Consider the following 22,946-nt stretch of genomic DNA (forward strand, 5'->3'; position numbering starts at 1 on the left):
GAGAACACCTTGGATTGGGCAAGGATCCACTGCAGGCATACACCCATACTTGATATTTTATCTGTATTAATTTTAACAAATGATTATATGATCCTGATATAGTTAACAGCAAAAGAGTAAACCTTTCCATTAAGTATTTCATCCATCCATCCATTATCCAACCCACTATATCCTAACTACAGAGTCACGAGGGTCTGCTGGAGCCAATCCCAGCCAACACAGGGCGCAAGGCAGGAAACAAACCCCAGGCAGGGTGCCAGCCCACTGCAGGGCACGCGCGCACACACACACACACCAAGCACACACTAGGGACAATTTAGAATCACCAATGCACCTAACCTGCATGTCTTTGGACTGTTGGAGGAAACCGGAGTACCCGGAGGAAACCCACGAAGACATGGGAAGAATATGCAAACTACACGCAGGGAGGACCCAGGAAGCGAACCCGGGTCGCCTAAGTGCGAGGCAGCAGCGCTACCCACTGCGCCACTGTGCCACCCCCATTAAGTATTCAATTATTAAATGTTTTTTTAAAATTATACTTTAATAAAACCAATATCCCAATAATGTGTCTCTCACAAAAACTTAATAAAGGATAAAATTTGAAATATACTGTAACTCACATTTCTATATCAGCAAAGACATCAGCAAGCGAACCATCAATTTTAACAGAATGGCTTCCACTGATACAAACCAAACATTTAGGCTTAAAAACAAGAACAAAAAAGTAAATTAAATTATGAACATGTTCAGTTAGGTATTACATTTTAATTACTGTCATTACTAAGAGTTATTGCTAACAAACAGGGATAATTATTTTTCACAGAGTTGGCTTTGAGCTATAAGATGGTTGATGATATATTCAGAGTAAGTGCTGAGACTGAAGGAGTAAAGATGGTTCATTGATATCAGCATTTACACTGCGGCTAAGGACTGTTACATGTTCATCGGGTTAAAAAAATCCTTTACTTTTTAGATGAAAAGTTTGGCAGTCCTTATGACCAACTCTTTGTGTTCATTTGGAATTAGTACTGGGGTAATGGATACCTTGACCAAGCCATGCTCTTACGTTACATTCACTATACAGCTAAAAGTGACTCAATTGTGACTTTTGGCTCATATCTGATTTTTTTTGGACTGTTCAAAATAAATTTTGCAAGCAATCAAATATGAGTAATGATAGGTATCTAATCTGAAAGTGCCCTGTCTGGACAAACTAATTTTTCAGGCATGTGCAACCTAATAGGTCACCATAAACACCAACAGCATGCTGGTTGCTGTTCTAATTGACATTGTTTTCAATATAGGACATCTATGATTACATTAGATCATGATGGAAAGGAAGAAGAAGAAGAAAAAGAATTATTGTAGTTACTCCTCAGCCCAATTATCACTGCCATATCTACAGTTAGGTCCATAAATATTTGGACAGAGACAACTTTTTTCTAATTTTGGTTCTGTACATTACCACAATGAATTTTAAATGAAACAACTCAGATGCAGTTGAAGTGCAGACTTTCAGATTTAATTCAGTGGTGTGAACAAAACGATTGCATAAAAATGTGAGGCAACTAAAGCATTTTTTAACACAATCCCTTCATTTCAGGGGCTCAAAATTAATTGGACAAATTAAATAACTGGAAATAAAATGTTCATTTCTAATACTTGGTTGAAAACCCTTTGCTAGCAATGACAGCCTGAAGTCTTGAACTCATTGACATCACCAGATGCTGGGTTTCCTCCTTTTTAATGGTCTGCCAGGCCTTTACTGCAGCAGCTTTCACTTGCTGTTTGTTTGTGGGCCTTTCTGTCCGAGTCACAGGACCGCTACAGAAATTTGTACATGGCCTAGACAATCTCATGGAGCAGATTTCTCAGCGTTTTTCAAATTTGGAAAGCATGAGCTTCTTAGAATTAGTCAATCCAGGGAAATTTGATGAAATGGGACAAGTGTTTCCAGAGGAGGCATTTGAAAGTGTGTTGAAAAGTTATGGCCATTTCTTTGACTCAGGGAGACTGAGATCTGAACTTCAAGTACTATATTCAGATCATGACTTACAGGGGAGCAGGGGTAAGCTGTCTGATTTCTTGGTGTTTTTTAAAGACATGGAGTTGGATAGTGCAATGCCTCAGCTATACAAGCTGTTGTCGTTAGTGGCAACAATTGGCGCTACATCAGCAGGTGTAGAGAGGAGCTTCTCCTGTTTAAAACGGGTCAAGTCATACACCCGCAACACGATGGGCCAAGATCATTTGAGCAACCTTGCTCTCCTGGCCATTGAGAGGAAACTGGTTAAGTCCCTGGAAAAGACGGCCAATTGGTACAACAGGGTCACAGACCATTTTCTGCAAAAGGAACGGCGGGCAGAATTTACGTACAAATAACATAATGAATTTTATGATGAAGGCCTAATATGAGCTTCCCCTGTTTCAAAAGCTAGCAGCCGCCACTGATACATATGTGTATTACATATATTGTTTTGTAATTTACATCATTTGCAATCAAACCATTTTTGAAACTTGTTTAACATGGTGGGGAATTACAATGTTGTTTTTTTAATATTCTATGATGAAAGTAGCTAATCTATTAATTGACTGAATTAATTAATTAATTTATGTGCGCCACATGATTTTATTTAGTCACATATAACCACGAAACTTGTGGTTAAAGAAAAATGTATTTTTTGCTTTTTAGTGCATTTACTATTATTTACCTAAAGTAAATAAAATAGTTTTACTTAAAAAAATTTTTTTATATATTTTACTTTTTACTATTTAGTTTTTGAGTATTTTGCAAATGATTTTTCTTTAATCATTTTTCATGAACGGGGAGCTTCTTTAAAAGTATTACATAATACATCTTCTTTGTAGAATTATTTGAATACTAAAAAGAATTATATTTTGGCCTCTATTTTTCTGTTCAGGCTCTTATGGAATTAGTGCTTGGTCACAGCGAAAAAAAATATAGGCGACAAAACAGCAAGCTTACGACGATACTTCCTCACCATGATCATCAAGACTATTCCTTCGCAAGAGTAAACAAGTAAAGTCGGCACGCATTTTTACCCACTCCACTCACTGGAACAGGTAAGTGGGGGCAATCCGATGCATCTCTAATTTGTATGCTTCTATATCTCACTATATTCTCTCTCCGTCATTGTTGTGCGTGTGTTAATTGGAATCGCAAAACCATTAATTAGGGCAAAATTTGTTACGTAATTGCATCTGTATTGTCAACGATACTGAACACATATGCAAAATTTGAAGAAATTTGCTTTGCCAAAAGTGGGTTTAAAATCAGTTGCAAGATTTGACCCAGACAAACAGACAGACAGAGGAGTCAAGTTAAATAAAATCGTTTAAAAACAAACAGGTAGGTTGTAGGCTACAAGGTAAAACATTTGTTCAGGGAATGCCCTGGAAGTAACTAAACCTAGGAAAAGAATTAGTAAGGGAGCAATGGGGATAATAGGTAATCTAACAAGTATCACCCTATTCAGTAGAAAGCAGAAAGGAGTCTCTACAGCATTTGCATGACACTTACTTCTACATAAATAAGACTGGCTGCCTGAATATTACACACTTCTTTAAATGTTAACTGGGCCTCAGAGCTACATGGACTCCTGGATAAAGTAGAGGTAATTATAGGAAGATATCCCTATGAGTTCCATAGGCCATTCCCAAGCCAAGAAATGACTGCAGACAGAAACCTCCATCTATGAGCTTTGCTACTGAAACTGCATTTAGAAGTTAGGACAAGGGTTTAGCTGGCAGCTGGAGGACAGGCACGTGACATAAAACAGAGACTTTTATTATAAAGGTCAAGTAGATGAACCACTAATTTAATAGACACGGGTGAAAGCCTATCCCATAGAGACAGTATAATTTGTTTACTGTTTATTTTTGTATTTGGTGCTTCAACTTTCTTCACCCCTAGTTTTACTTTTATTATTAAAATATGAATTTCTCTTTTGCAATACTTTCACCTCATTGGTGTCATTCTTGGTTTAGGCAAAATACTGGAATTGTACCTAGAATTCACAACCATTAATCATGAGACTATTAAATTAACTTACTACTAGTAACACTCTGTATGACATTAAGAATGTGGTGGAGCTTATCAGTGCTCTAATTGGGTAAAATATGTATGTAAACTGTTATATTACAGTTCTACAGGTTTAGAACATTGTTTGCTATAAAAAGGTACTACATAAAATGAAATTGTTTTGTTTCATGTGTTTACTCTGCATTGCTTATGTATTAACTAACTGTCAAAAAACCTGTCTGATTTCTTTTACAAAGTTCATCTTCCAAGGTAAGTAAGCTACTCCATATTTTTCTTATTTCTTATTATAAATTTACATTGATAGGGATTGTGATCATTATATTTGGAGTTTGCTAATATAGGCATTTCATTTTTTGCAGTTGAATATTTAGTGTCATTTTATCATTTTATCTTGGTAAAAACCTGACATTTTGACTTAGAGGTCTAACAGTGGAATTATGAGAAAATGAACCTCCATATTATTAGATGAGGAGCTGTGCTTTTTTATATGACCCATTATAAAGGAAAACCAGTTTTCAAATGTTTAGCTACACTCCAGCTAAAAGGTTTCCCTTTTATCAGGTAATGAAGAGCAAAAGAACAGCAGGGAATACTGAAAAGAGAGTAGAGGCAATAAAAACAAAACTTATTTAACTCTCCATCCTGACTTCTAAGAGATCAGTTGTAAATCTGTTGTCGAGAATACTTGGCAGCATATTTCAATACAATCCTAACAAAGAATTTTAATTATCTAACACAAAATATTAACTTAATTTTTATTTCATATACAGTATTGTCTTATGGCACTATGCAATGAGTATAGATGAAAAAAAATCAAAAATTTCCAGGTGTAACTATTTGGAAATTACCACACAGGAGCTATCTGAAGTTTGTATAGTCTAAAGGTATTTGTCAACAACACACTCATATAAATATCCCACATACTCTTTATTCAATGTACTCTTCATCCAACCAACCATCCATTTCCTACCCAAAAATGTATGCAAGGTAGGAAGTTGCCATAATCACCAGACATTCTCATCCTCAAAAATGTATTGAATTTATAATGATTAGTTCACCTAAAAATATGGTATATTCATAAAAAAGTAAGTGTATAACACTTATGTAATGTAATAATGTTATTTTTAAAAAGGTAAAAAATAAGCAAAATAATAGATACTGTAGTATAAATACCAAAAACATTTGTATACTTACACTAATCCTGTTTTGGTTTGCTGCAATATTAAGAGCCACTGATGTTCCAAATGACAGGCCAAAAACACCAATTTGTTCATTTGAAACTTTGGGGTGGCTTTTAAGGAAGTGAAGTGCTGCCTAGTTAAAGAAAACAAACCTATTCAGAAAAGAATATGAAAATAAACAGCATATTTTTACAAAACACATTTTACAGTTTGTCCAAAAGTATGAACATTTTAAAAATAACCAAGAGTTTTGAAGATACAATCCAAGTTTGTATCTGTTAGGTTATCATTAATAGTAAATTAGAGGAAAAATATAAATATGTAGATTAAGGATGGTTTCAGTTTTAGATTTTACTTGGAAATACATTTGCTGACACTAACCAGGCAATAAATTGATAAATGGAACATTTATTCTTTATTTAAAACTAGCAAAATACCCGCGCTTCACAGCGGAGAAGTAGTGTGTTAAAGAGGTTATGTAAACATATATCTACATATACATATATATACACATCCACACACATATATATATATATATATATATATACATACATATATATATATATATATATATATATATATATATATATATATATATATATATATATATATATATATATATATATATATATATATATATATATATACACACACAAATCAACATATATATACACATACATATACACAAATATACATATATACATATACACATACATACATACACATACATATATATATATACACATATATATACATATACATATTTACATATCTACATATATATATACATATCTATATATATATACACATAGCCAAATCCCCACGCTTCGCAGCGGCGAAGTACTGCTTTTAAATTTTTATGAAGAAGAAAACAAAACCTTTTTAAATTGAGGGAAAATATACCAATAACAATTTGTTAAGGATCTGTTTTTTGTGAAGCTGCCTTTACACAGCCTCTCCGCTGTTTTATAAACGAACGCCATATAAGGCCGTCCTTTCTCCTTGCTTAGCAGTTCTGTATTGTTTTATTGTTTGTTTATTACGATTGTTATAGTTATTGTGTAGCTATTTGAGACTCACTTTTCTGTTCAGGTACCCATTTCCTTTATGTAATCCACGGATTCTCCGCTATTTTTTGTTCGTTTATTACGATTATAGTTATTTATTGATTCCCTTCTTTAGCTGACTGCCTGCTCATATAAGGCGCATAAACGAACGCCATATAAGGTCATCCTTTTTCCTTGCTTCGCCAAGGAAGCAGCCTTTTTATTTAATCCACGGGTTCTCCGCTGTTTTATTGTTCGTTTATTACGATTGTTATAGTTATCTTTGTATACCACGTTGTTAGTTCAGCACTCCGGTTGTAATATGACCAAGCCATGCAAGCTTACTGTTGAGAATGCAACGTATAGTTGTACAGGAGAAAAGCAATCTTGCTTCAAATCAATGGCAACCTTTTGTAGGTCTATGAACTTAATTTAAACTTTAGGTTTACAATGGTGCTTTGTTTCCAAAGTACCTGCACTCATGAATATGTCTGTATGCGTCAGTCGCTTCATATTCTTTTCCTACATTATCAATTGTGTAATGTGTTTTTTGAACAGGTTTGATTCATCGAAGTGATCACTCATGCTGTGTTCAGTCAGTTCACGTGAGCCTCTCTCTTGTGATGTTGCGATGTCCACGGCTTTATTTAATGTTAGCTAAGACCCGGCACTTAAAAGTTTCTCGCTACAGCAATTTTAACTCCGTTACAAAGTGATCCAAAGTCTCGTTTATACCTCGTGTCTTCTCATTAAACTTGTATGTCGCGAATATGGTATTGCAAACGGCAGCGGGAGCGTTTCTATAAACTTAATTTAAACTTACGGTTTACACTGTGCTTTGTTTCTGCAGTAGCTGCACTTATGAATATGCTTGTATGCGTCACTCGCTCGCTTCTTATTGTTTCGCTGCCTTCTCAATTGTGTAATGAATGTTTTCTTCAGCACTCTTTGGAGCTCTTGTCCACGGCTTTATTTAATGTTAGCTAAGACCCAGCACTTAAAAGTTTCTCGCTACAGCAATTTTAAATCCATTACAAAGTGATCCAAAGTCTCGTTTATACCTCGTGTCTTCTCATTAAACTTGTATGTCGCGAATATGGTATTGCAAACGGCAGCGGGAGCGTTTCTATAAACTTAATTTAAACTTACGGTTTACACCGTGCTTTGTTTCCGCAGTAGCTGCACTTATGAAAATGGTTGTATGTGTCACTCGCTCGCTTCTTATTGTTTCGCTGCCTTCTCAATTGTGTAATGAATGTTTTCTTCAGCGCTCTTTGGGGCTCTTCCTTGTTTTCTACGTACTGCGTTCACAGTCAGTTCATGTGATTACGTGGGAGGCGTGATGACGCAATATGCAACTCCGCCTCCCACGGCCATCGAGCTGCAGTCTATTACAGTATATGGACAAAAAAGAGGTTCCAGTTATGACCATTACGCGTAGAATTTCGAAATGAAACCTGCCTAACTTTTGTAAGTAAGCTGTAAGGAATGAGCCTGCCAAATTTCAGCCTTCCACCTACACGGGAAGTTGGAGAATTAGTGATGAGTGAGTCAGTCAGTCAGTGAGTGAGTGAGTGAGTGAGTGAGTCAGTGAGGGCTTTGCTTTTTATTAGTATAGATATGTTTGTCGTCATTTCAGGGGGAATGGTTGTTGGGGGTCACCTGTTAACATTTTGCAGCTAAAAGCAAAATGATGATCAGAAAGATGTATTGAATACCTTTTGAAAAGTTACAATGGCCTAATGGTATGCTTAAAAACAACAGAGTTCCAAGACATAACATGCAGGTGATATCTGAGATGCAGTAAATCAGTAAGGTAGGGGATCCTCTTGAACATTTTGTAAAGCAAAGGAATTAAAATATACTTACTGCATGTCAATGTATACAGAAATTTATAGGTACTATGTGCAGTTTAACATTTAGAATTTGAACTAGAAGCCATTAATGCCCATTTAGGAAGAGATTTGTCATCTTTAATTCAATTTGTTAGTGTTATCTGAAAGAAATTTTATGAGTATAATTTATTTTTTAAAATCTGTCTTTGCACCTTATTGATATTTATATAAAGTTCATTTGTGTTAATATAATATTCATGCTTTTGTCTTCAACGGCTTTATAAATTTAAAAATCATTTTTATTAAAAGCATACGCTGAATAAATACATGTAAATGTTAACAAAACTTATGGTGTCTCACCAAAGAACAGTTAAAAAATTTAAGCTGTTACAAAGTTTATGCCTTTAAATCATCATTGTTTCTCCTTATTATTACCTTATATCATCAGAGATCTCAGTTGGCAAGCCAGCCAGGTCTTTATGGATTTTTTCAGGGGCTCTTGGTTTTATTTGGAATAGCAACACTTTGCAAGTTGAGTCTATTAAAAAAACCTTAAACTACTAATGTGCATGATTACAAATATGGTGTTTTTGTTCTAAACTCAAGTACTGGTACTCCACACTTGGTTGATTGCTGTCTGTCTTCTAATGATGCCATTTTTGATTAGATGATATTATAAAACGAATGGATAGTTAGACATTTGACAGATACACAAGAAAAGAAGTAAAATACAATTAATTCAGCACACATTGCTCATTTAAATGGCTACCGGAAGAGACAGTCACAGATTAGCCAAGGTTGACAGGGTATTTTTGACAATGATACTGTTGTGCAGGTAGTTAGAAGACAAAGTTAAATTGTGTCTAAACTTATACATTTGGAGAAGACAAGTGAACTATTCAGAGAAATAACAGTACAGATGTGCTCAAAATTTACTTTGATACCAACTGATCCTATACTCATTAAATGCTATTTTATAACATTTATCAGTCTGCTTTTCAAAAAATATGCTATCTTGTACAGGTTTGTTGGAATCTATTGCCTATACCTGCATCATTGAATACAAAGTATGAATCATCCTTGGAAAATGAATTGATGGGTATACTCACACTCATTCACACTAGGCAAATTCAGAAAGTCTGTACAGCAGCAAGGCTACTCACAGCACCATTCTTACGGCCTTAATTAGAATTATTTACTCATTAATTTATTCCTGAACCAGCCTCTAGGGAGCCAAAGTATTGGATGGGATAACAATCCATTAAAGTCAAAAACATATTTCTATAAACAAAATTGTATTATTCAAATGATGAATCATGTTTCACATTTTATATTTTTAATCAAGACATTTAACATGAAAATATAAAATATGACAAAATTTAGTCATTTGAAATAAAACACATCAAAAAGAATGCTATATATATATATATATATATATATATATATATATATATATATATATATATATATATATATATATATATTTTTTTTTTTTTTTTTTTTTTTTTTTTTTTTTTTTTTACCTCAAAATACTTAAGGTCAACATTGTTCAAACTTGTTGATTTTTTCCCAGTGGAAATGTACTCCAAAGCAAGAGAAGCATAACCATGAGAGGCAAGCAATGCAGCACGATATTCCACTAGCCCGCCTCCTCCTCCCCATAAGTCTAAAATTCCAGGGACTGGTCCAGGACCTAGGAAAAGACATTTATTATATACATACATTTTTTTTCTTCTTATATGCTTGTATAGATTCATTAAATTCTTTTATTTTATTTTACCTGGTGGAAGGAAAAGAGTTCCATGAATACCATTCTCTCTAACTTCTATTCTAGACACTCCTGGAGCAATGTACCAGCGTTCCATTACAGTAAGTGCTAAAGAACATGCATCTTTAAAATCATCATTTATGTGCCCATTGTGCACTGAAATGTTTAACAGAAAGGGAATAAATACATTCTGTTTTCTTAATCTGAAACAAAAGAAAAATGATCAAATTGATTCTTAAAGTGCAACACTTAGAAAGCGATCAGATTCTCAAATGTCTGCACACATCGACATTTTCACTACCACCTTTGCACTTTTCAATAAAAAAAATGGCTGGGTGTGTCGTGATAATTTAAATTATCATGGTAATCCTGTAGAGGGCAGTAGAGTACACATTAGGGAAAACTATATGTTGTATATAGAAGAAGAGTTACCAGTGTTGCAGTTGTCACCAGTACCTGCTTAGAGAAGCATGTAGTTTCAATGTTTCTGTAATGGTTTAAAATTGTAATACAGTTCACTTAAAGAACCCACATTTTATTCTTATTTAAGTAAACAAACAACACATGGTACCAGAGGTGGACCTGGAAAACGTTTTGGGAAGGATGATTTGACAAATGGTTTCAGAGTGCTTTTAAGATGCCATGGAGAGGAACGAAAGCTAAACTGAAGATGCCAACATAAAAGTAGGAGTAATAGTATCTGTAAGTCAACATGGAGAGTGTGAAGCCACCTGAACCTGTGAATTGGATGGGAAATATGAATAGAGAATGGTGTGTTTTCAAATAGCATTTCATGCTGTACATGAAAGTGTTTTTTCTAGACAGCAAACAAGAGGCACAGAAGATTGCGGATCTGAACCTTGTTAAGAGAATGTATTGAATTGACAGCCATAACACACAGCATAATAGTGTGGACAACATTGTTCAACAATTTCAGGATGTTTTTAAAGGGTTTAGTGTTCTTCCTTTAACTTACCAGAAGCTGAAGGAAGATGCACATCTAATGGTTCATGCACCAAGAAGAGTTCCGACACCACTTAAAATTTGTTTAAAGCAGGAGCTAGACAGAATGACAGCACTAGGAGTTAAACGGAAACAAGAAGAGCCTACAGAGCAGGTGAACTCAATGGTGTGTGTCAAAAAAGCAAATGGAGATTTACGTGTGTGTATGGATCCCAAAGACTTAACTGCAAACATATAAAGAGAATATTACTAAATATCCACAAGAGAAGAAATAATAAGTGAAATGTCAGGTGCAAAGATTGTTTTACAAAACCTGAGGCATCTCATGGGTTTTGGCAGTTGAAATTGCATAAGGACAGTTGAAAGCTATGTACATTTAATACACCTTATGATCAGTACATGTTCTTAAGGTTGCCATTTGGTATTTCATCAGCGCCTGAGATATTTCATTGCACCATGGAGCACATTATTGAGGACATTGATGGTGTACATGGTTATGCAGAGGATATTGTATTATGGGGGAAGCAGCACAACGAAAGGCTTATCAGAGTACCGTAGATCATCCAAAAGTATGGACTGAAACTGAAAAAGGTTAAATGCCAGTTTGGTGTTAAAGAAATTACATTTCTGGGTGATTAATTGTCACAAGATGGTGTGCAACCTGATAGTAGCAAAGTAAATGCGATTCTGAATATTCCCAAACCAACAGACAAAAAAGATGTTCTACAAATACTGGGAATGGTTAACTTCATTGGTAAATTCATACTAAACTTGTCATGTGTATGATTTACCATCATTCCTAGTAGACACTGATCATAAACCTTTAATAGCCATTATAAAGAAAAACTTAAATGAAATGTCTCCAAGAATACAGAGACTAATGATGAAGCTTCAACGCTATGATTTTGAGCTGATTTATACTCCAAGCAAGTATATTGTGTTAGCTGATGCTCTGTCACATGCATCAATGCAGCAAAATGAGAGTTCTACAGAAACCGATGTTGAGGTTCATGTTAACTTAATACTGAAAAATCTTCCAGTGTCAGATATTAAATCCAGAACATTTGCACGTTTTTTCTTATCCTTTTTGTTTTGTCCCAAAATTCTGAATGATTACAGCCCGTCCTTCCACCACCGACCACATAGTATAAATACACCGTGGTCACTTTGTCATTAGTGGTATCTTTGCGTAACATTTGCCTGCTTCCTGAACCTAATTATGCATCTTTCAAAACAACTCATTAACGCAGAAGTCTTTCTGGAAGGTTGTCAGAAATCAGAAACTTTGCAACTTTGAGGAGGAAGTATTTCTTGTTCATCTTGAATAGGACTTAAGTCTAGAAAAACTAAAACTACACTACAAAATAATATGTAAAATGTCTCTACTTCTTATATCCAATCTAAAGAACAATGTATAGTACATACATTTCACTGATTATTCACTTCAAATTTTTTAAACAATCAATATCAAATTCAAGTGTTAAATGTGGATAAACAACAAAAATTATTTGACCACTTAGCTAAATATTTTATGATACTGATGTAATAAGTACTTCATGAGCAAACCATGCATGCTAATGCCTGTTTGTTTGAAGCTGAAGTAAACCTTTGTGCAGTAAACATGTTCCCAGAGAATTACTGGCGCTCAGCTACAATCACTGGAAGATATCTTCACTACCCGCTGCAGCAGAAAAGCAAAGAACATTTGTAGAGATCCAACCCACCCCGACCATTGCATTTTTTTAGTCCTCTGCTTTCTTGCAGGTGATTCAGAGCCCTGCATGCCTGCATTATCAGGCTGAAGATCAGCTTTTACCCCAAAGCAATCAGCATATTAAATGCACAGCGATCAGTACCACTTCCTATAACAGAAATCACCACTGATTGAACTGAACTTCTGTATCAACCACACATAGTCACACACTTATACATAACCCATGTGGAACTCATGACCATTAAACTGACTGTAATCTTCACTGTGACTTCTTTTACTTGTGACTTCATTTATTATTCCTCTATTTATGCTTAATTGTTTACCTTTACTTTTACTAGATATTTCATTTTACTTTTACTCTGTGTATATTTGGAACTGTTAATAGTAACTGTGCTTCTCATAGTTTAATGTTTACTTAGTTTATTGTCTACTCTTATATACTTTTATTTAAGGCATATATAGAACTTGTTCCAAACAATATCTCATTGTACTGTACATTGATAATAAAGGTATCTTGTATCTTGCATCTAAAAGTGCCAGAGTGGGAAACTTGCCTAGATATTAGCACTTTGTAATAATCATAGTAGAATTCAGAGCGTAGAGGTAATTAAACCACTATAGTCATTTCTCAATGTTTTGGCAGAGCACAGTTGCAAAAACTCAAAAACTGTTAAGTTCAATTTTGGTAAGGCAAAGTCTGAAAGGTATAAACTAAGACAAGCTTGTAAGAGTAGGAACAGCCAAGGAGCAGTGAATCAAGCTTGAAAATGTTTTATATATAATGCAGGATAGATACATCCTAAAATTAGGAATTAGTAGTAAATTTTTTTTTTAAAATCTGCAGTGGGTTAATATGGACATAAAAAAGAAGCTGCAAAGGAAAAAAGAAATTGTATAAGGCATATAAGACTAATAATTCCAATGCTAACTACAAGGCATTTGTGAGATGAGGCCAACAATTAAGAATAATATTAGTGAAGCTAAAATGCAGCTAAAGAGGAATAGTGCAGATGAGGCAAAATATGACCCAAAGAGACTCTATCAGTATTTTAGTAGTAAAAGAACAGTCAAAGAGGAGATGAAGTGGATCAGAAATAGTAAAAGATTAACATATACAGTCAGTGAAACAACAGATAAACTTGCATTTTCTGAAGCTTTCACATATAGGGAAGTAACCTCCCAGCAGTAATACGGACTACTAAGGAAGTAATGAGGGATTTGGAAATTGTAGAGGGAGAAATATTGCTTAGATGAAATAGGCTGAAATCTAACAAACCTTCAGGAACAGACAACATTTTTCCTTGAGTACTTCAGGAGGTAAGTGAATACATACTTAAACCCTTGACGCATATTTTTAGAAAGACATAGTACACTGGGGTAGTTCCCAAGAAGCAGAAAATTATAAATATTATAATTTTAAAATATAAATAGGCTGATCAGGCAGATCCAGGTATCTATAAGCCAGTAAGCGTAATGTGTATCACAAGTATGTAAATTAGTAGAAGTAATTATTAAAGAGAAGACTGAGGAGTACAATGCAAATGTGTAGTCTTAGGCAACAGGGTTCAGAAGGGTAGGATAATTTTTTATAATATGTTAGAATTCTACGAGGGAGCCACAAAAGGATAGAATCAGAGTGGTGCATATGATGTCATTTATCTAGATTTTCAGAAATCACTTGGTAAGTTTCCACATGAGAGGTTTGGCATCAAACTAAAAGAAGTGGGAATTCAGGGTGTAGTGTGACACAGAAGTAGCAGGTGATGGTGCGAAGAACCTTATCACAACTGGGGGATATTAAGAGTGGTGACTCTCAAAAGTCAGAGCTAGGGCTGCTGCTATCTTTAATATACTGTATATTATATACGTATATTATATAAATGATTTGGATAGGAATATAAACAACAAGCAGGTACCATGCTAGGTGGTTTAGCAAATAATCAAGAATCTATTGAATCATTACAGAAGGACATCCAGAACTTTACTGAAGCTCAAGAAAATATATAAATAAATAAAATCTACATACATATACATATATACATATTATATTGTCACAAACATGCATTGGAAGACTCCTCTGCAGGCTCAGTTCAGGTAGGCAATAACCCACCAAGATGAGAGTGGGGGCTACCGATAACTTTAGTTTTCTTGTTCTTCTTCTCACACAGTGCCAAGAAAACACCCAATAAGGGCACCTAGCCCTGTTCCGTCCAGTCCAACCACCAAAAAAAACTGGCGCACCAGAAGAAGACATCATTTAAGGAGACCAGAGCTAGGTGCAGGATGGAGCACTGTCTCGCCTTGAATGACTAAGAAAAATCACAGTATATATATAGCAAATAACGTGTAGGATACAATTCAAAAGAGGTTATACTCAAGCTTTATAATACACTGCTGAAGCTTCACCTGCAGTAGTGCATGCAGTTTTGGCCTCTTGCCAAAAAAAAAGAAGAAAAACAGAGCAGCACTGGAAAAAGTTAAAAGAAGAACAACCAGGCCAGATTCCTGAACTGCAGGTTAGGATTTATGATGAAAGACTGAAGAAATTGAACCTTTTCAGTTTAGATAAATGGAGATTAAGAGGTGACATAATTGAAGTGTTTAAAATTATTAAAGGAATTAATACAATGGATTGAGATCACTGCTTTAAAAATAATTCAACAAGAACACAGCAATACAGATGGAAACATATTAAGGGTAAATTTCACAAAAAATTAGGTGGTTTTTGAATAATAATATTTAAAAAGTAAGTATTTGAATATATTGGAATGTAGATTAAAAATTACAGGTGCTACATGTATTGTTTCTACTTTACAAGGTTTTTATATTTATCATTAATACTGTATATTGATTTCCTCCCACAGTCCAAAGACATGCAGGTTAGGTGGATTGGCGATTTTAAATTAGCCCTAGTGTGTCCTTGGTGTGTGGGTGTGTTTGTGTGTGTCCTGCGGTGGGTTGGCACCCTGCCCAGGATTGGTTCCTCCCTTGTGCCCTGTGTTGGCTGGGATTGACTCCAGCAGACCCCCATGACCCTGTGTTCGGATTCAGAGGGTTGGAGAATGGATGGATGGATGTGTATTGATGCTTATGAGGCACACACTTTTGCCTAAAAGAGTCATATGAAAATTCAAATGAAGGTGACTTGAAAACATGTCCCTTCACAAAAACAGAACTCTCTGTGCGCATAAAGTGATGTAACCAAAGAGGAAGTGGTACTTGGAACATTTTGTAATGCCTGTATAAGTACACCCAAGGAAAATCATTCATGACAGCTCAAATATGATACTGTAAATGCAGTCATTAACATATTTTTAGTAATCTCAGCTATTGCTTATTTTGTCTTTATATAAATTTAGGCACTGTGAATCCATAAGAAATTTACAGATACAACAGCTGAATATACTAAATGAGCTTTAAGTATTTCCATCCATCCATCCATTAACCAACCCACTATATCCTAACTACAGGGTCACGGGGGTCTGCTGGAGCCAATCCCAGCCAACACAGGGCGCAAGGCAGGAAGCAAACCCCGGGCAGGTCGCCAGCCCACTGCAGTTTAAGTATTTCCTCCTTGTTTTAATTTTTTTATTCAAAGTAACTAAAAATTCTATCAAAAATTAGTCTGAGTGTTTATCAGGAAACTACTACATTGAGAAACAAACAATACAAAGCACAATTTTAAAGCAAAGCTGAAGAGATGTAGTTGGTAGGCAGTACATACAACACCAAGCTAAAAACTTCATAGTGTTGTAATATTATATGTGTATATATAAATAATACTGATGTAATATTGGTGACCTGAATATTTTCCTAATTATTGTTCATTGAGGGCAAAACAAAAAACTGTCATACAGCAGAAGCACACATTAAAGCGAAATGCAAACATGTTACTAGACATTTCATAATGAAATATTTAAGAAATTACTTTCAGCAAATGTATTAAACATTCACCTCAGAGCAGGTCTGCTTCCAGGAACTGGTTTTAAACTCCAAATTAATCCATTTGGCTCTTTACCAGTATATGATCCTCCTAGGCACACATCTTCAGCAACTTTAAACAAAATAAAATTGATTTCAGCATATTAAAAATGCAACATTCAAGGAAATCATTTTTATTTCAAGGTAAGAAAAGAAGACTAACCTACCTAGTATGAGACACTACAAAAACATAATCTTATCATGTAATACTGTATGCCAAGTGTTCCCAAACTTTTTAAAAGTAGGGCCTCCTAAAACATTGTACCATCTGGTCAGGGCACACCACTAATATAAACCCAATGCAGGAAATACAGTATGATTTTGGTTACTGCTAATAGTAGTCACACAACCTGATTTTGTATAAAGGTAGATATATTAATCAAGGTAAATGCTTAAATACAACAGATTACTGATACATGTGATATCTCCAGGCCTAGGGTTCTCAGCCTTTTTTCCTGGCATACCCTTTCCAGAAATTGAATGCTTGAAAATGCTACAATTTCTTCAGTCATAAATTATTAAGGTCTGCATTATTTTGGCACAAAAAACTAAAGGGGATGTTTCTTTAATCTTCCCATCCTAATATTGTATTGGGATTTTAACAAGTATTTTATGTGGGTGTGTGTCTTGATTTTTTTTATTATATTATAGGTTTTTTTAAATTATTTTTAATTTAAAAACAGTTGTGTGGTTTGATATGGAATAAAAGATTGCAAACCAAAAATAATACCATACTTTTAAAAACAACAAAATAACTCAATGTCAAGGTTGAGTCGGCTTCTTGGCTACACAATTCTACTGCTGTTTCTCTCTGTTCATGTATTTATGAGATGAGAGATTCCTGGAGATCAATAATTCTGCCCAAAGCAAAAGTTTTCTACTGTCGATTAATATTAGTAAACACTAATATTAAAATAAATGTTAGATCTGTATATCATTAAGAATTGTTAACATTCATCTTTGATCCTCATTGCATATTATTCTTCAATAACCTGACAATTTGTACAACTGCAATGGTACACTAAAAACAATTACCAAAAGAAAAAATATTGTAGTGCTGGCGGACTGGACCTGAGAAAGATAAAGACAGACAAAATGTGCAGACTTCTCACTGGGGAGTGAAGGGGGTGAAAAAGACAGCACAAAAAATCCTTTGTTTCTGAAGCATCCTTGATAAAAGGCAGAGATTGACTCAACTACATGGGGATCACAGAGGTGCAGGGAGACATTGAATTTGGATAGTGGACATGGAAGACTGAGTGAAACAGAAGAAAATATTCCAGCAGGAGAATTAGGAGATTTTATTTCCTAGATTTTATTTTAAATCTAGGAGAAAGAATGTGCTATCTATCCTTAGAATTCTAAAAGAAATATTAATAGTAAAGTGTTTAAACATCAGTAGAAATCACAGCAAACAAACAAAATCAAAGATCAATTACTAAATGTAAATATAAAGTACAATGTGCAGCATTTGCCTTAAGCAGTCCAAAGGAATAGAATAGTTACCAGTTCATAATTAAATGCTTCATCTTGCTTAAAAATTCGAGGAAAAACTTAATTTTTAAAATACTTAATTTTAACCATTTTTTTAAATGATCGCAACAATTAACTCTTTGTAAAACAAAAGCCAATAGCATAAAAACAGGTTACTGCTTACAACACATTTTATTAACCAGTAAGGAGAAATTAAGTTACCAGTATCACTCATAAAAATATAAAAAAGGAAAATAAAGAAAAAAGAGATGATTGCTTCAAAAATTCAGATTCAGAGATTAATTTATGTATAATGATTATGCAGTTCTACTATCTTCAGGAACCACCTTAGTGTATCAGATCTGTCACTGCATGTGTGGAGTTTGCATGGTCTTCGAGCGTCTGTGTAGATTTTCTCTTACTACTCTGGCTAGTTCGCTCAAATGGCAGGTCAACTGCTGGTGGTTCTAAATTGGCCCAGTATCACATACCGAGTCTATAAAGTGAGCAATGGTGTCCTCTAATGGAACAGCAACCCATCCAAGGTCTGTTTCTGTCAATACAACTTGCGCATGCACTACATTCACATTGTACAGAAAAAACATTTTAGAAAATAGACAGACTAAAGCAGCTTAACTGGGTTTTATTTTTATTATTTCAAAGAGACACATCAAAACTTATATAATTTACTTGAAAAATAGGTTCATAAGCATCCTTACTTAATGCATAAATTAATCTAATGTTTGCAAAGAAATAAGAACTCGGCTAGTACCATTTACCACTCCTATGTCATCACTTATGTAATGTCCATATGCATGCCAGAGGTCTTTATCTTCAGACTGAAGCAAACATCTCAAGGTAAATTTTTTGTTTGGTATCAGGTTTGAAACGCGGATGTATATCTTTTCATCCACAAGTCCTCTTGTTGGTTGTGCAATAATTTTTGGTGATATTCTGGTCTCATTTTCTGACTTTAAATCTTCAAGGAAAAAAAAAAACAAGTAATAATCATCGCAATATATAGGATTACAAAATGTGACCTGGAGAAAAATTATTGCTTCTGCTATTAATTTTCAATTCACATAATCCAATATAATACAGTATTAAAAAAAAAACACAGGTGAGATATAAAGTGAATTGGCCAGGGTCTTGAAGGTCACAGATAGAAATTCCAAAAACAATTCAGAAATGTCTTTGCTCTGGCAGTGATTAAAACTGGGCCACTGGTGCAGAAGAAAGTGAAAAGCTTCCTTCAGGAAGTTGGACATCAGCAATTCAACAGACACCATTGGCACCTGACCCTTTACCAAAGAATGTGTGACTAGTTTTGACACACAAATGAACTTTTTGTTTGCTGTTTTGAAATATTTTTGACATTTCTTTCTTTAATTTTAATGATGGCAACATCACCTCGGCACCTTAGTTTCATTTTTATTGTAAGAGCTCTTTTTATAGCCACAGGATCTGCTATAATAATAAGCAAGCTCCTTTGTTTGTGCTAGGAGCAGCAGGAACTAACAGACAATCAGTGCTTGGTAACAATCTCTCAGCAATTAAGTTTTCTATTAACCCATTAACCTTAATTGATTCAGGCTCTGTAGAAAGCTTTATTAATACAGAACATATGCTGCAGTGGGCAATTCCCAAGTAATCCTTGAAAGTAATATTATGTATTTCTTTGGTACAGAGTCCTGTTGGAAGGGGGTTCGTTAAATACATTAATTTACAAATTGAATGCCTGTACTATGGAAAATATTCTTTGCATTAAAACCACCAAAGCCAAAATTATTTCAGGGTTTCCATTGCTTAAGAAACCCTCACCAATTATAACCCAGTTTTCTAAAGAGAAGTCATAACTAGATGTCATGCATCTACAATCTCAAATGTTGTTTTTCCAATTTCCATCCATCCATCCATTTTCCAACCCGCTGAATCCAAACACAGGGTCACGGGGGTCTGCTGGAGCCAATCCCAGCCAACACAGGACACAAGGCAGGAACCAATCCCGGGCAGGGTGCCAACCCACCGCAGTTTTTCCAATTTGAATGCAAATAATAAAAAATCATCTTGCTGTTGTGTTTAGCAAGCAAATATCACTAGTTTTGCCCCTACATTGAGCAAGTAATTGGTGGGATTGAATTAGAATTGCATTCGAAAGGTTTAAATTACCCTAAAAAGTTCATTTTTTTATAGACATTAGTACTTTTTTTAAATCAAGGCACAATTAAATTGATTTAAAAGTATAAACATTACTAATGTTGCAAATGGCTATTACTGTAAAATTATACTGTAATACCAATTAATAATTTGATAGTCACATATGACTGAAAAGTACCATTTTCAGTAGCCATTACGACAGTGTCCTAATGCTAAATTATAAGTTAGTCATATTTATACAGAAACATTTAGAATTGTGTTATTATGCACAGCTAAACCCTGTTGTTCTGTTCAGTAAAGCAAGTAAATAATTACTCCTTGGGTTGCAAGTATCGGCATCATTAAAGTTCAATTCTGGGTTCAAAAAACCTCACAAAGGAACAGTTTCCTCAAGAAACATTGCTGTTTTGCAAAGTTAAAGTTATTCCAATGATATAGATTTCCAAGAAACTGACTATTTCAAATGAAGGTGTCCACTACTGTCCTGAGAGAAGAGGGCAAACTTGATTTAATCAGGATAGACAATTTTACCTTTCGTTTTTCATTTGTACTTGTTAGAATTTGAGTTCTTCCAGTTCAATGCTAGACGAGTGAGGTCACCAGTCTGCTCACGTTTTGAAATTTACATGAAAAAGAGCTACATCGTGTCAGGCCATTATTTTTTTTTAAGCTTCCACATGAATGAGTACTTTTTCATTATTAAAAGATAGATAAAACATGACTGCTTTTCCTTTAAAAGATATTTCTGGTGGCTTTCAATGAAGAAGGATGTCACAAGTTATGTGTAAGCTTGCAAAGTCTGTAGTAGGTCTATGGATTCAGCTAAATTTCTCTACACCCCCACCTAACAGAACAGGCATTATATTTCCATTAATTTTATTATGACTATTGACTCAGGCACCGCCACGAGTGGCAGCTATTCCAGCAGCTCCGTGTATGACTTTATTTTTCTACCTTTTTCTCTATTTCACTGTTAACTCCTATCACTTTCTTTTATGTGGACTCGTTCCCAGGACACTTTTTACTACTTGGACATGGATTTTTACACGCCGAGACTCGTCTATTCAAGTAGTCAACTTCAAGCACTGAGAACAAATGCCCACACCGGTGTGGTTCCCTATTTACCTGACGAGGTAAGAAAGCAGTATCGTGGCAGCAGAGCCGGCGCTAAGATAAAAGCCAAGCATTTAGTGAGAAAGTGGTGCTACAAACCTTTGGTGCCTTCTGTGATCCTGGGAAATGTAAACTCACTACCAAATAAGATCGACGAATTGGCTGCACTGGTGAAAAATGTCAGGACCTACAGAGAATGCAGTTTGTTGTGTTTTTGTGAAACGTGGCTAACAACTAACATCCCAGATGCTAATGTGGAGCTACCCGGGTTTAGCACAGTTAGAGCGGACAGAGACGCAAATATCTGTGGAAAGCGGAAAGGTGGTGGATTCACTCTCTATGTCAATACAAGATGGTGCAACTCTGGACATGTTAACGTTAAAATCTCCACTTGCTGCAGGGACATTGAACTGTTGGCCATAAGTCTGCATCCCTATTACTTGCCCAGAGAGTTTGGACACGTCATTGTTGTTATTGTATACATCCCTCCTCATGTGGACATGGAGATAGCGGGTGACATCATCCATTTTGATGTGGCTAAATTACAAACACAACACCCCAAGGCACTTGTGCTAATCACTGGAGACTTCAACCATGTAACGCTGGACAAAACATTACCTGCCTTCTCCCAGTATGTGGATTGTAACACCCGGGGAAACAGGACTATTGACCTAATGTATGCAAACATTAAAGACGCATACAGTGCCACCCCGCTGCCTTGCACTTGGGAAAGCAGATCATAACCTGGTCACAAAGTGAGAACATTGAGGAGGTTGTTGACTGCACTACTGACTACATCAACTTCTGTATGGACATTGTAGTTCCAGTAAGAACAGTACGCTGCTATGCTAACAACAAGCCATGGATAACAAGTGACATCAAGGGCCTTTTGAACCAGAAGAAAAGGGCTTTAAAAGGCAGTGATCAGCATGAGCTCAAGCGCGTGCAGAAGGAACTCCAAGTCCAGCTCAGGGCAGCGAAGGAGCAGTACAGGAGAAAGCTGAGGCAGAAGTTGTAGAATAACAGCATGAAGGAAGTGAGGGATGGGATGAAGATCATCACTGGCTGCAGCTCAAAGCAGGGTGCCACCATCGAGAGAGATGTGGAGAGAGCAAACCAGATAAACAACTTTTTTAACAGGTTTGACCACCCTAACCCACTCTCACCTCGGAGTACTGCACCCTCCACCCATCCTTCTGCTGATACCAGCATAGGAGAGAGTTTACTCCAACCCACAATTACAGCAGCCCAGGTAAGCAGAGAGCTGAGGAGACTTTGTGCCAGCAAAGCAGCGGGTCCAGATGGAGTATCGCCACGACTGCTGAAGGCCTGTGCGTTGGAGCTGGGGAATCCTCTACAGCGCATCTTCAACCTGAGCCTGGAACAGGGGAGAGTCCCGAGGCTTTGGAAAACATCTTACATCACCCCAGTCCCAAAGGTGTCACATCCTAGTGAGCTGAATGACTTCCGGCCTGTCGCTCTGACGTCGCATGTAATGAAAACCATGGAGCGGCTGCTGCTTTACCACCTGAGGCCACAGGTCCGCCACGCCCTCGACCCTCTGCAGTTCGCATACCAGGCGAAGGTGGGAGCGGAGGATGCCATCATCTACATGCTACACCGATCCCTCTCCCACTTGGACAAAGGAA

General features: G+C 35.7%; 1 protein-coding gene across 1 annotated transcript in view; it reads right to left on the reverse strand.

Annotated features, from left to right (window-relative positions):
* The window catches only part of LOC114659465 (peroxisomal succinyl-coenzyme A thioesterase-like), a 65,206-nt gene that overhangs the window by 33,243 nt on the left and 9,017 nt on the right, over positions 1 to 22,946 (reverse strand). Inside the window, exons 3-8 of the mRNA XM_051923805.1 lie at positions 18,800 to 19,006; positions 16,528 to 16,627; positions 9,909 to 10,099; positions 9,652 to 9,821; positions 5,261 to 5,380; positions 624 to 706 (exon numbers count right to left, since the gene is read on the reverse strand). Coding sequence (XP_051779765.1) covers positions 624 to 706; positions 5,261 to 5,380; positions 9,652 to 9,821; positions 9,909 to 10,099; positions 16,528 to 16,627; positions 18,800 to 19,006 — 871 coding nt within the window. The remainder of the gene's footprint in view (positions 1 to 623; positions 707 to 5,260; positions 5,381 to 9,651; positions 9,822 to 9,908; positions 10,100 to 16,527; positions 16,628 to 18,799; positions 19,007 to 22,946) is intronic.

The sequence above is a fragment of the Erpetoichthys calabaricus genome, chromosome 1 (assembly GCF_900747795.2).
Source record: "Erpetoichthys calabaricus chromosome 1, fErpCal1.3, whole genome shotgun sequence".
In the NCBI taxonomy this organism is placed as follows: Eukaryota; Metazoa; Chordata; class Cladistia; order Polypteriformes; family Polypteridae; genus Erpetoichthys; species Erpetoichthys calabaricus.